This window comes from Misgurnus anguillicaudatus, chromosome 16 (assembly GCF_027580225.2).
Source record: "Misgurnus anguillicaudatus chromosome 16, ASM2758022v2, whole genome shotgun sequence".
Taxonomy (NCBI): domain Eukaryota; kingdom Metazoa; phylum Chordata; class Actinopteri; order Cypriniformes; family Cobitidae; genus Misgurnus; species Misgurnus anguillicaudatus.
The window spans coordinates 31,123,765-31,137,904 of record NC_073352.2 but is presented as its reverse complement, the minus strand read 5'-3'; the positions used below and the strand labels follow the sequence as shown (position 1 = coordinate 31,137,904).

The window sequence follows — 14,140 nt, the reverse complement described above, 5'->3', positions numbered from 1 at the left end:
AAACGACCCAAGAAAATAAGTCTAGTTTTTAGACCAAAAATTTCAAATTTAAGTGTATTTGTGCATAAAACAAGCAAAAAAATCTGCCAATGGGGTAAGCTAATTTTTCTTGAATTTTTTGCTTACCCCATTGGCAGATTTTATTTATTTTTTATTTTTTTATTTGCTTGTTTTATGCACAAAATCACTTACATTTTAAACTTATTTTCTTGGGTCGTTTTGCTCATCAAGAAAAGCATCTTAATTTAAGAATTTTTTGATATTTGTACTAAAAACAAGCCAAAAATACTAAGATTTTTTTCTTGAAAATGCAGTGCAAGCAAAAAAATGTCCATTGGGTTAAGAAAAAACTTTTTTCTCAAAAGGGACATATCATGAAAGTTTGACTTTTTCCATGTTTAAGTGCTATAAATAGGTCCCCAGTGCTTCTATCAACCTAGAAAATGTGTAAAAGATCAACCCAGTAACTTAGTTTTGGTAGACCATTCTCTGCAAGCATGTGAAAGAAGAGGTCATTGAAATGTGGCTCCCCTTGTGATGTTAGAAGGGGATAATACCACCCCTTAATCTGCACTATCCAACCATGGCAATGCCATTTAGTGCAGAGATCAGCTCATTTACATTTAAAAGTGTCAATTTTAACATGCTATAATAAATTATCTATATAATATTTTTATCTAGACCTTCACATACATACTCAGGAGATATAAGATTTTTTGTCATCTGTAAAAAGTCTTGTGAAATGTCACCTTTAATCAATTAATTAAAAAAAACTTCACATTGGCAGATTTTTTGCTTGTTTTAAACACAAATTCACTTACATTTGATATTTTTTGTCTAAAAACAGTCTAAAAATTAAAGTGCACAACATACACTGCAAAGAATGACTCTCTTACTTAGTATTTTTGTCTTGTTTTCAGCAAAAATGTCTAAAAATTCTTAAATTAAGATGCTTTTTCTTGATGAGCAAAACGGCCCAATAAAATAAATCTAGCCTCTAGACCAAAAATATCAAATTCAAGTGATTTTGTGCATAAAACAAGCAAAAAAATCTGCCAATGGGATAAGCAAAAAAATCTTGAACATTTTTCTTAAACACCAAATTCAAGAAAAATTCAAGAAAAAATTTGCTTACCCCATTGGCAGATTTTTTTTTTGCTCGTTTTATGCACAAAATCAATTAAATTTGATATTTTTGGTCTAAAATTAGGGTCATTTTGCTCATCAAGAAAAAGCATCTTAATTTAAGAATTTTTTGATATTTATAATGAAAACGAGAGAAAAATAAGACTTTTTTCTTGAAAATCGTTTTTTGCAGTGTAGTTTTAGGTACATAATCTTTTTCAGTTCATTTCCCTGTGAATTGAGCCTATATATGACATCACGTCTCCTAAACTAAAAGAGCACATGCTAAATTCTTGCTAGCCTCAGAACAAATCTATTGGCAGTTATCAAGCACCAAATGCATGCCGTTTGCATTCTCAAATGACGCGTTTCATTCTTGTAATGCTGTCATCCTGAGCCTCTCAGCTCGTTCACAGTCTGCACCCTTCGCACTTCTCTCCGGGATGACAGCGAGCGTGTACACACGCAGACACACTTGTCGTTCCTGTGAGCAGGTGTATGTGAGTGGCAGTTTTGAGTGCTGTGGGTGACAGGCTTGCCAACACACAGCCAGAGCTGTGGGCTGGAGCTGTCGGTGTTAAGCCCACCAAGAGATAGCTGACTCACAGATTGTGTGACTGCATCTGTGTTTGTTAAGTTGTCCTAGTAACTTTAGATTGGATTAGATTCTGACCCTTAACGAACTTATGATATCTCCACCAACCTTGGTCTCCCTGTGAGGCTTCAGAGATGTTGACTGCGAGCTGGCTGCTGAAGGAGTTGACTCCCATCATGCCCGAATGAGCGCCGGAGCCCGTCAGTGAGGGCAGCTGGTTATGGCTCCGCGGCACGCTGTACAGCGCCTCCGTCAGGTCGGCGGCACGCTTCAAAATTATCTCCTGATCAAAAGAGAATACAAAACGGAGCATTGAACAAAACGGAGAGATGCAATGCCATTTATAAGACATACCCTGTGTCTTAATCTGCTCCCTAGATATATTGTGTATGCACAGTCTTATGAAATTATAGTCACGTAATTTTTTATTCTTTTTCGTGATACTGTCACGAATTTCTGCCTTTTTTTGTGATTGTATCACGAATTTCTGTTTATGTGTCTTTCACATATTGGTTACTAAACTTCTTTTCCCTATTTTTAAACCATTTTCACTTCGGTTTAGGGTTAGATTTGGTGTTTGCATTAGTATGGCACTTTAAGTATTGCTTTATACAATTTTGTCTGATTTATTTTTTTATATTTTCTAAATTTTAAACCATTGTCGCCTGGCGTTAGGGTTAGAGTTGGGTTTGGGTAAGGATGTCATTTTATGTAAATCTAACCCTAAACCGAATTTAAGTGAATTTGTGCATAAACAAGCAAAAAAAAACAATGGGTTAAGAAAAAGGGGACATATCATTTTTTTAAAGGGGACATATCATAAAAATCTGATTTTTCCATTTTTAAATGCTATAATTGCACTGCAAAAAATTATTTTCAAGAAAAATATTTCTTTGTATTTTGTCTTGTTTTCAGTAAAAATATCTAAAAATTCTTAAATTAAGATGCTTTTTCTTTATGAGCAAAACGACCGAAGAAAATAAGTGTAGTTTTTAGACCAGAAATATCAAATTTAAGTGATTTTGTGCATAAAACAAGCAAAAAAAATCTGCCAATGGGGTAAGCAAAAAAAATCTTGAAAATTTTTCTTAAACACTAAATTCAAGAAAAATTCAGATTTTTTTGATTGTTTTATGCACAAAATCACTTAAATTTGATAGTTTTGGTCTAAAAACTAGACTTATTTTCTTGGGTCATTTTGCTCATCAAGAAAAAGCATCTTAATTTTTAGATATTTTAGCTGAAAACAAGACAAAAATACTAAGAAATTTTTACTTGAAAATAATTTTTTTTTCAGTGTGGGCCCCCAGTGCCTGTCACATAATTTTTGATCATTTTTCGTGATACTGTCACGAATTTCCGCATTTATTTGTGATCGTATCACGAATTTCTGTTTATGTGTCATTGTCACGTATTGGTTACTCAACTGCTTTTTCCAATTTTCAAACCATTTTCACTTCTGTTTAGGGTTAGATTTGGTGTTTGCATTAGAATGTTACTTTAAGTATTGGTTTATACAATTTTTCCAGATTTATTTTTGTATATTTTCTACATTTTAAACCATTGTCGCCTGGCGTTAGGGTTAAAGTTGGGTTTGGGTAAGGATGTCATTTTATGTAAATCTAACCCTAAACCGAAGCGAAAATGGTAAGAAAATAGTAAAAACAGTTGAGTAACCAATACATGACAATGACACCCAAACAGAAATTCGTGATACGTCACGAAAAAAAGCGAAAATTCATGACAGTATCACGAAAAAGAATCAAAACGTTACGTGACTATAGGTACGTAATTTCAACTTAACATTTGGACACTGTGCATTTATTTTCCTTAAGCGCATTGTGATCATTCACAGCTGTTATTTATCAACAAATGGCAAAACCAACATCTGTCTGACTTAATTTTAAACAGTACATTGTAATAAAATGCTGTCATTATTTTTTTACATATCTGTGCATAAAATTGGAGAACATAATTAAATTTTAAATAAATATTATTATTTTAATATTGAGTAAATTGTGGTCCCTTACTGTCTAGGGATGTGTGTGTATATTAAAACTAAAACAAACGTTTGTCTTTATAAAAGTTTATTGAGTTGGCTTGCGCGACTTTCGGTTGGAGAGCTTCAGAAAAGGTCCTGTGATTTCCGGTAAGGGAACATAGGGGACCATCAATGCTCGCTGGTTCGTTGCATTGTGGGAATTTTTAGACTACTGAACAAGGGAGCTTATTGAGATACAGCCATAGATCTATTTGTATGCCTGTTTGCATATGTAAATACATTATGATGTTTATACAAATTGGCTTAATGTTGATACCTGATTGTTATGGGGCATCCCATACAGCGCTTCCACCAGGTCCGCGGCCCGCTTCAGCAGTACCTCCTAACAACACACAGACACCCACACACTCAGTTTAGTTGAAATGCACCACATCTGATACATACATGGGGATGAACATACATAGGGAGTTTCATGATGTAATAATTTGAAACAGGGAGTAAAAATAAGTAACCGAATATTTGTATCCATGCATACCTAATATACTGCATATATAAAACATGACGTACTATCATTGTTATTTATTTCATGCAAGTCCTATGCTTAAAGACAGAGCAAATATGTGATGAGGTGGGAAGAAGCTGTCTATATCTCATTTTCACCAACCTGTCACACACATATACATGAACTGTACAGATACTAAACCCACACCCAACCTGTGCCAGATCACACGAGCACTGATACTGTGCTATAATCTGTTCAGAACACACACACACACGCCACACTGTCGTTGTTCACACGACGCGTGTGACTGCAGGTTTGCGTGTTATTTTGTAGTGTTCCTGTGTAAGTCACACATCTCCGCTGGCCCACACACTTAGAGCACCAGACAGGACACCAGCGCTTTAAAACAGCTTCAAGAGTTCGCACAATCGCTTTCCATCTGGTCCATCTGTACTGAATTTTTCTCTCATGTTACTCATTTTTGTCTCCTCTCTTCGCCTCTTCACATCACGGGTGGAAGTTTTAAATCACTAACATCGCCCTAACGTTCACCTCGGTAAAATATCGACATAAATACTGTAGCACATTTTACACTGTTTGGTCAAATGTTTTCAGTGGAGAATGCTTTCTACGTGCTACTTAACGAACATTGGTTGTTCATTTACGTGCGTTTCCCAAAGATGCACGTAAAACGATCGCTCGCAGCTGGGTTTAAAGGGACACTTCACCCATTTGCATTAAGCTTTGAACCCCAGTCATGTTTTTGAATGGTCGTTCATCATTTCCTCATTTGTCGCTGAGACAGGAGAAAAACTGATTACAGTGTTGCACTTACCTAGCCATAACCCGTCTTTCAATGATGTAAAAATCATCATTTTGCATCATTGAAAGCAGGAAGTCCAATATCTTTGTTGAGGGGGTTAGACTACAAACACCCCTTTTCTCGGTCAAATAGGCACAAATTCGAAATGTATGTTACATTTCGACTGCAAATATGACACGCTTTCAATAAAGATTAATGTTTCTACGGGTGAAATGCTCCTTTAAGTGCTACTTACGAGTCGCCATCCGTTTGTCGAGTGCTGAAATGTCACCTATATAATGACTCGAATTTGTAGCAGAAGCTTGTTTATTCTAATGATCTTCAGCACTAATATTTTTAATAATATTATTCATTATTTTTCAATTACTTATTAAATATTTTAATAATTTGTGCATAATGAAATATTATTTTCCGTATTTAGTTAGGACTCGTCCCATTGTGAAATTGTTATATTATAGTTTAGATTATTATTTTATTTGTTTTTATTAGGGCTGGGCATAGAGTAATCTAGATTAATCTCATACAAAATAAATGTAATTTTTTGCATAATATATGAGTTTATTATGTGTATAAATATTATGTATAAATATATTATGTATATATATAAACACACACACACATACATACATATATAATTATATATATAAAAGAAATGTTTTATTTAAATATCGTTTTTATATATATATATATAATTTAGAATATTTAAAAATATAAATAAATATATATACACATGTAAATGTTTCTTAAATACATACATGAATATATATATATACATAATAAATACACACAGCACAAACTCTTTTTTTGCAAAAAAATACTTTTATTTTGTATGAGATTAATCTATGCATAGCTCTAGTTTTTATTATCTATGTTTATTTATTATTAGGCCTATGGATTATTGCATTGTATCGTAAATATTTATTTAGTTTCTTTAATCATATGCCATTTCCCTTCAAAACTATTTTTTTACTGTATATTAATTATAGCAGCAATTGGTAGGAACTATTTTTCAATTTGCTAGTTTGACCAAAATTGTACCAAATACGTTTTCCTTCTTTATTACTTTATGTTCAGTCATTTAAATTTGATTTCTCATTTGAATTTATATTAAAGGAATTTAAACAGATAAACAACGAAGAACCCAATAAATAAATATACATTTAAAACATTACATTATCGTCATTGCAGGAGTGCAATTTGCTGGTTGTCCTGCAGGTGACCTTGTAAATCTGTTGTCTTACGATGCACTTATGAATTAACGATTACTCCAGAGCACTCGTAGATCTACGATGATTTTCAAGTGGTACTTAAGTTACAAAGCTTTTGGGAAACGGCACGTAATTCTTTGATGATTCGTACGATTGTTTTTTTACGATCTACTTAGCCTTACGATGCTTTTAGGAAACCCGGCCCTGGTGTAGAACAAATTGTGTGTGATCTCAATTGATATGTGCTCATTAAAGGTGTGTACATAATAATTGTTAATAATAATAACAATAATGCAATTTAAAAAAGGAATAAAAAATAAAAATGCTGTAGCCAGGTGCTGATTAAAAAACAGTAAGATGTACTGTACTGTAAGTCACTTATAAAAGTGAATAAAATTTACATTTGGCATACGCTGAATAAAAGTGCCTGCCAAATGTAAATGAGATTTAATATTGCCATTAATACACGAAATATACTTGAGCAAACATTTATCTATATATTAGCTATTTAATCGTCTCTCTTTCTCTCTGAGCCGTGTGTGTGTGTGTGTGTGTGTGTGTGGGGGGGGGGGTGACGGTACAGATGAAGTCAGAGCTGGTATTATGGCAACCTCTACTGGATCTCCCTAGGGTATTACACTAAAACAAGGTGTGGGCCAACCACACACACACACTTTACATGAAAGGCAGATGAAAGCACAGAGTAAACACAGACAATGAGACAAAGACTACAGATACAGTTAAGGTATGATGAAATGACCAGGCTGGATACAGAAAGCAGGACAGAGGAAACCATACAGTAACTGTAAATCTCACAACAAGAGAGACACCAAGAGATGAGCAGAGGAGAAATAAGATGAGAGACAGGAGAAGATAAAGTGAAGGAAATGTGAAGGAGTGTGAGAGAGGGAGGAAGGGAGAGAAAAAGGGAGGTGGGAGGAGTTGCCATTGTTTTTCCTCTCAAGAGTCACCAGGTAAGAGGCAGATGGGGTCTTCTGTAAACCTATCATTACTGTACTGTGAGAACAACAGCCTGCATCTGTACACACACACACACACACCTTTACCAAGCTAACCCAGTTCCCAATTAAATCTGTTATTTGTTATATTCAGATAAAAGCAACTACTTTACACTAAACCTAAATTGTGACCCTGGACCACAAAACCATAAGTAGCACGGGTATATTTGTAAAACATTGTATGAGTCAAAATTATCAATTTTTTATTTCAAAAATCATTACACTGTAAAACCCAAAAGCCAACTCAACTCAAACCATTTAAGTAAACCGGTTGCATTAGTTTTAAAACAAATACATCCGAGTACCGCGAACTTAAATAAATTGAGTCATATGCAGTTATGCACTTATAATTATTAAGTTCACACTACTTACATATAAGTGCATAATTGCACATGACTCAAGTTCACAGTATTCAAACTTATATGTTTTAAAACTTAAATGGCCTAATGCAACCGGTTTACTTAAAAGGTTTGAGCCAAGTCAACTGTCAGGTTTTACAGTGTAGGATAATAAGTAAAGATCATGTGTCACGAAGATATACATTTATATTTAATTTCCTACCTTAAATATATAATAACATTTATTTATCATTAGTAATATGGGTTGCTAAGGACTTCATTTGGACAACTTTAACCTCCTAAGACCCAAGCTTTGATTTGGCTTGCATTTTAGATTTCTTCCAGCTATTTGGGGTTAGGATATAAGAACCAATAAATATAATACCCAAATATTTTTCTTTGATCATGAAGCAGTGTAATCGTCCACGTTTGTGTACAACAGGATCCAGTTACACAGAATTAAATATTATGGCGCAAACAACAAAAAATGTGATGTCCACAAATGTTAAAGGAGGTTAAAGGCGATTTTCTCAATATTTAGATTTTTTGCACCCTCAGATTCTAGATTTTTAAATAATTAAATCTCGACCAAATATTGTCCCATCCTAACAAACCATACATCAATAAAAAAGATTATTTATTCAGCAGATGGTGTATAAATCTTTTTAGGAATTAGAGTTAGTTTTATGGCTGGTTTTGTGGTCCAGGGTCACAATTTTTTTTTCAGATTTATATAGATTATAGTGAGATTTAATGTTGTCCTCAAAAACAGTTATATAAACACAAGGCACCAAGAATTACTATAACTAGCTTTATCGAGAATTATATTTTATGTATATCATAAGCCCATTTAAATATGCAGGCCCTGCAGTTTTTTCATTCATCATTTGGATAAAATCGCTCTGAACGATATCATTCCTCTCTATTTTTATCCTTATGGTTAACCGTGCTGGCCAGTGACCCTCGTGACGGCTTATCCAAGGGGCGCAGATTCAAAATAAGTGTTTGTTGCGTCATGTGAACCATGTGCATTACGTGTTTTGTCAAAATAAGTGCCTGCTCCACATGCGTCAAAACTGTTTATGATAAAAGAGATGCTCACTTTCACGAAATACACGCAAGACACTACCTTAACACTAAACTCTGATTACGCATGAGATTATGCGAGTATCTGACAAAGGCGAGATCATCAGCAGGCACTTATTTTGACAAGACACGTGATGCACATAGGATCGCTCGATGATTAAAAAATTACTAACCACATACATGAAGGCGTAAATACACGTTGTGACGAACTTCGCATTGAGCGCCCTCGAAAAAAGTAGTCACCGGCCGTCACACTGACCAAAAATTTTAAAATTTAAGTGATTTTGTGCATAAAACAAGCAAAAAAATCTGCCAATGGGGTAAGCAAAAAAATCTTGAACATTTTTCTTAAACACTAAATTCAGGAAAAATTCAAGAAAAATTTGCTTACCCCATTGGCTTGTTTTATGCACAAAATCACTTAAATTTGATATTTTTGATCTAAAAACTAGACTTATTTTCTTGGGTTGTTTTGCTCATCAAGATAAAGCAAATATTTAGATATTTTTACTAAAAACAAGACAAAAACACAAAGAACATTTTTTTTCTTGAAAATCATTTTTTGCAGTGCACTGGTGCTCTCTTAAATTTAGACTTTTCTAAGATTTTTTAAATCTTTTTAGCTATTGTTTTTGGTGTAAACGGGTCATGTATATTAGGCATTTTCCTTTCAAATATGTCCTCAAAAGGAGCATTAACTTTTGCTTACACAAATATATACAGAAATCCAGAGTTAATACTGTAAAAGGTTATTGATGTTTATATTATTTCAGTCATTAGCAGCCATATATAGATTGGCTAAATATCGCTCTTTGACTGCTTAATGCCATGCCACGAGGCCTCTGTGAAATATGCCTGAGTTACTAAAAACAGTACAGTATGTGGAAATAATTACATTTTTTGAGGAAACGCATTCAAGATACCGGCTGTGGAAACCAGCAGCTACTGTAATGTTATGTGGTGTTTAAGTTTAAGAGCTCATCTGGGAGTGTGTTTGTGTGGTTGTGAACATACATGCATATGAGGATCAGGGGGCATATGGAGATGGGGGACGTTAAGCTTCCTCCTCCTCATCCTCATTTACTTGCATTTCCCACGACAAAATATGACCTTAGAACTAACAGTTCTCCTCTGGCCAATCAGCTATGAGCAATAACGATCCTCACAGATGGCTCAAGTCAATGACAAACACGGGAGAAAGAAAGAGAGAAAGAGAGAGAGAGAGAGAGAGAGAGAGAGACCTTGTGCTCTGTTGTTCTCAAACCATTCCAACTAACACGGACCTAATAATTTACTGTATTACATTATTAGTATTGCTAACAGAATGAAACAACAAAAACATCAAGACAACAAGGCATCTTAAATTGAAACCTCCAATAATATTAATATTTATTATACCCTGTCATGGAGTATTATCATATTTAAAACATTTAAAAAATGTGCATTGAATAAAATAATACTTTGGGATTTCTTATTATATCCTAATTATTTTTTATTTTTTAAAATTAAACAGATATAAATATTTTAAATGCAGATAGCATTCAGTTAAATGGTTTATGCACCTGTTCATGTTTATTGACATCCGAGTGTGTTTTTAATCCTACTATACAGTATGTATGCACATGTGCACCTGCTTATTAAGAATAAATACTTTTTATACCCTAGTATTTCCTCACTTTTCTATAATTGTCCTGTGGGTTACTCCTTTTATTATAAATTCCCACCCTTCTTGTCTCAGCCCATCTGTATGTGTCTCTATGGCCTGCTTTCTTGCCTGATGCTACCCAGGTATGGGGCTCTTGTTTCAGGTGGCCTCCTCGCCGCAGTTCCCCGTGTCCGACCCCAGACGCTCAACCTGTCCCTGGTTCAACAGCGCTCTGCCATCCACACCCAGTGGGCAATCTGTCACCAGCACAGCTTTGGCGCTCTCTCTCTCTCACTCACTCACTCACTCATACCCTCTCTCTCCTTTGCTCTCCTGTCCCCTCTTCCCTCTGGCCGCGGCTCAGTTCATTAATCTCCATTATAAAACAGAAGTTAGTTAATGTCTCTCATGCTTGCTGGCTACGACAGCCTGCCATGGGCCCTTTGGCACAACATGAACACACACACACACTTGCTTAGCAATGCGCACGGCCACAAACCCACACCCTTATACACAATCACAAGTACAAGTGAAGACGCATTAGAGAGTTGTTGCTATTTGTATATCAACAATTGGTCTGCATTAAAGGTGCAGTGTGTAACTTTTAAGAGGATCACTTGATAAAAATGCAATTTAATATACATACCTATAATATCAGTGGTGTATAAAGACTTCATAATGAACCGTTATTGTTTTATTACCTTAAAATGAGACGTTTTTATCTACATACAAAGAGGGTCCCCTTACATGGAAGTCACCATTTTGTACCACCATGTTTCTACAGAAGCCCTTAGCGGACAAATTTTGTGTTCTCCGACGATGACATGTTTGTCCTGTGGTGGCTACCGTAGCTTTTCTGTGGGTTTCAAAAGCGAGGAGTGATCCGTGGATTGAGACGTTGGTTGCAATTTGCAATCTCACCACTAGATGCAGCTAGAATTTACACACTGCACCTTTAAGTCTACAAGCATGTGCATTCTTATTCTTTATATTATGATAAAAAGATCATAATATAAAGTAGCTCAACTGGTAGCATTGCATTAGAGCTGCGCAAAGGTTGTGAGATGAATTCCCGGAGAACACACGTACTTATAAAAATAATGTAAGTCGCTTTGCATAAATGTAAATGTGTCTGCATACAAACAGTTGTGATGGCATATCAGAAGCATATTGTTTTATCTCAGTCTGTGTATGTGTGGCTTCCTGTCAAGGTATTATGTGTAATCAGAACTGTGAGCACTTTAACACTGGTCTGAGTTCAGTCCTGATCAATATCCTAATGCACAGTGTCTCATTTATCACTAACAACATCGCTTATCGGCACTCCACAGTTCTTCTTCTTCTCCTCCTCCTCTTTGGTCCCTCTCCTATTCTCCACTCCTCCTCCAATGCCTCCTTTCCTTTGCAGTACAACAATTTTACGAAAATCTACAAGTTTTTTCGCCAAACAATAGTGGTCGAATTTAAATTTTATTTCAGCGCCACGAGACAGTAATATGTGTGGACTGGAAAGGAACGGGGTCGGGGGTATAAAATGATTTCAAACAGCCACAAGGTGAACGGACCGTACAGTTGTGCTCTGTGGACTCAGCTTTACTTCATTATTTATGTGCCGTCTACAGAAGCACCGCTGGCTACTGTACGCTCGTACCCTTCACATTCCCTACAAACTATTTCACATCACACTTTCTCTGCCAAAACAAAAAAGTCCCGCACATTCCCTCTCAAATTAAGTCTGCCAGCATGAATCAGTCCATGTTCCCTCTAGTCAAGGTGCTCTATAACCTCAATATTACTTCAAGGCTTAATACTTACTCCGTTGAACCTCTAATGAAATGCAATCAATGATTGATAAGGTGGCAGTTGCCCTCTAGTAGACCCGCTGATGATTACAGCCGGTCGGCCTGAGCGTCTGACCCCGCTCTGGGCTTTAGAGGTGTGCCACCTGGCCCTGAGAGAGACAGGTACTGGGCCTTATGTCTTATTAGCTGACTGTCGAGGTGTAAAGATCTGCCGCCTGCCAGGCATACAATTAGTCATCCTGTGATCTTTATTACTCTAGGGTGGTGGTCTTTCTTAGAAGATCCCTACTTTTACACCCTCACTTCCTCACCCCGGGCACTTTTGGGATCACGTGATAGGACCTCAGTGAGGGTCCCTTGCGTCACGGGTTGAGGACGAAGAGAAGTCCCTCTTGTAAGTGATGTCAGAAAATGAACTTGCCCTGGTTGCTCTATACACTAATGGAGTTTTTTTCTTACAAGTCATATTTATTTTTTCATTGCATAGCGTATTAAGTGATCCTCTTGCCCAATTAGTAGAGGATTCCGCGAGCAGTGTAACCATGTCTTCATACCAGCCGTGTTTGAGGCGTCAAATTCGCATCTAGTGCGTCTAGTTTGCCGCTTGAACATTTTGAGTTTACTCGCTTCATTCGCACATGAAAGCTGCGCATTAAATTGTAGTAAACGAGACATTCACGCGGAAACTCGCGTCATGGGAGGGGCTTCTGCGACTCCGCTCGCTTTCTATAATCACGTCACTACTAGAGCAAGCTCCTGATTGGTTAACGTGGTGCGTTTTTTCGCCAAAGTTCGAACTAGAATTGGGCGGAATCACGTCTACCGCACCACGCAAAACGCCTACTTTGCAGCGCGAGACCTCTAGACGCGCGTCAACGAGTCTTCATGTTGACTTAACATTGAAATCACTCGCGCTTGATACCTGAGTTTGGGTTTGTCCCTTTTTGAGCCAACATTGGATTGAAAATAGCCCAGCATTTTTAAGAGCATCGCTTTGGATAAAAAGTATCGCTTTGGATGAAAAACATCTGCAAAATTTTTTACAATTTTCTTCTGCAATCGCATGCACTCAAAAAATGCTGGGTTATTTTCAACCCAGCGTTGGGTCAAAAAGGGACGAGCCCAGCAGCTGGGTTAAAATGAACTCAGAATATGTTTATATTTGGCACACCAATTAAGACAAGTTAAAACAACCCAGCATTTTGAGTTAAAACAACCTAGCATGGTATAAATTACAACCCGACCTGTTGGGCTACAATTTAACCAAAGTTAGGTTGTATTAACCCATTGTTAGGTCAAATACACCAAAAATTAACCCAAAGGCTGGGTTTGTTCGTTTTTGAGTCAACGTTGGATTGAAAATAGCCCAGCATTTTTAAGTGTCGCTTTGGATAAAAAAGTCTCCCAAATAAATGAGTTTTCGGAATAGGGTGCAAATTATACAGTGACTTTCAAAGGAATTAAAATATTTTGGACACTTTTTGCAATCGCATAGATGCACTCAAAAAAAAATGCCGGGTTATTTTCAAGCCAGCGTTGGGTCAAAAAGCCCAAGCCCAGCAGCTGGGTTGAAATTAACCCAGAAAATGTTTATATTTGACACAACAAGTTAAAACAACCCAGCATTTTGACTTAAAACAACCCAGCATGGGTTAAATTACAACCCGACCTGTTGGGTTACAATTTAACCAAAGCTAGGTTGTTTTAACCCATTGTTAGTTCAAATACACCAAAAATTAACCCAACGGCTGGATTTGTCAGTTTTTGAGCCAACATTGGATTGAAAACAGACCAGCATTTTTAAGTATCACTTTGGATAAAAACGTCTGCCAAATAAAGGAGTTTTCGGAATAGGGTGCAAAACAACTGCTGGGTTGTTTCAAGATGGTTGATTGACAATAACCCAGCAATTGGGTTAAAACAACCCAGCAGTTGGGTCATTTTAACCCGGCAATGTGTTCTGTCCAATAGTGACCCAGCTCTGGGTTAAAAACA

General features: G+C 36.3%; 1 protein-coding gene across 5 annotated transcripts in view; it reads right to left on the bottom strand.

The window, feature by feature from the left end:
- The window catches only part of LOC129422543 (transcription factor COE3), a 115,094-nt gene that overhangs the window by 7,235 nt on the left and 93,719 nt on the right, over positions 1-14,140 (bottom strand). For all 5 annotated transcript variants that reach the window (XM_055178533.2, XM_055178534.2, XM_055178536.2 and 2 more), the window contains exons 12-13: positions 4,039-4,104; positions 1,829-2,003 (exon numbers count right to left, since the gene is read on the bottom strand). In XM_055178533.2, coding sequence (XP_055034508.1) covers positions 1,829-2,003; positions 4,039-4,104 — 241 coding nt within the window. The remainder of the gene's footprint in view (positions 1-1,828; positions 2,004-4,038; positions 4,105-14,140) is intronic.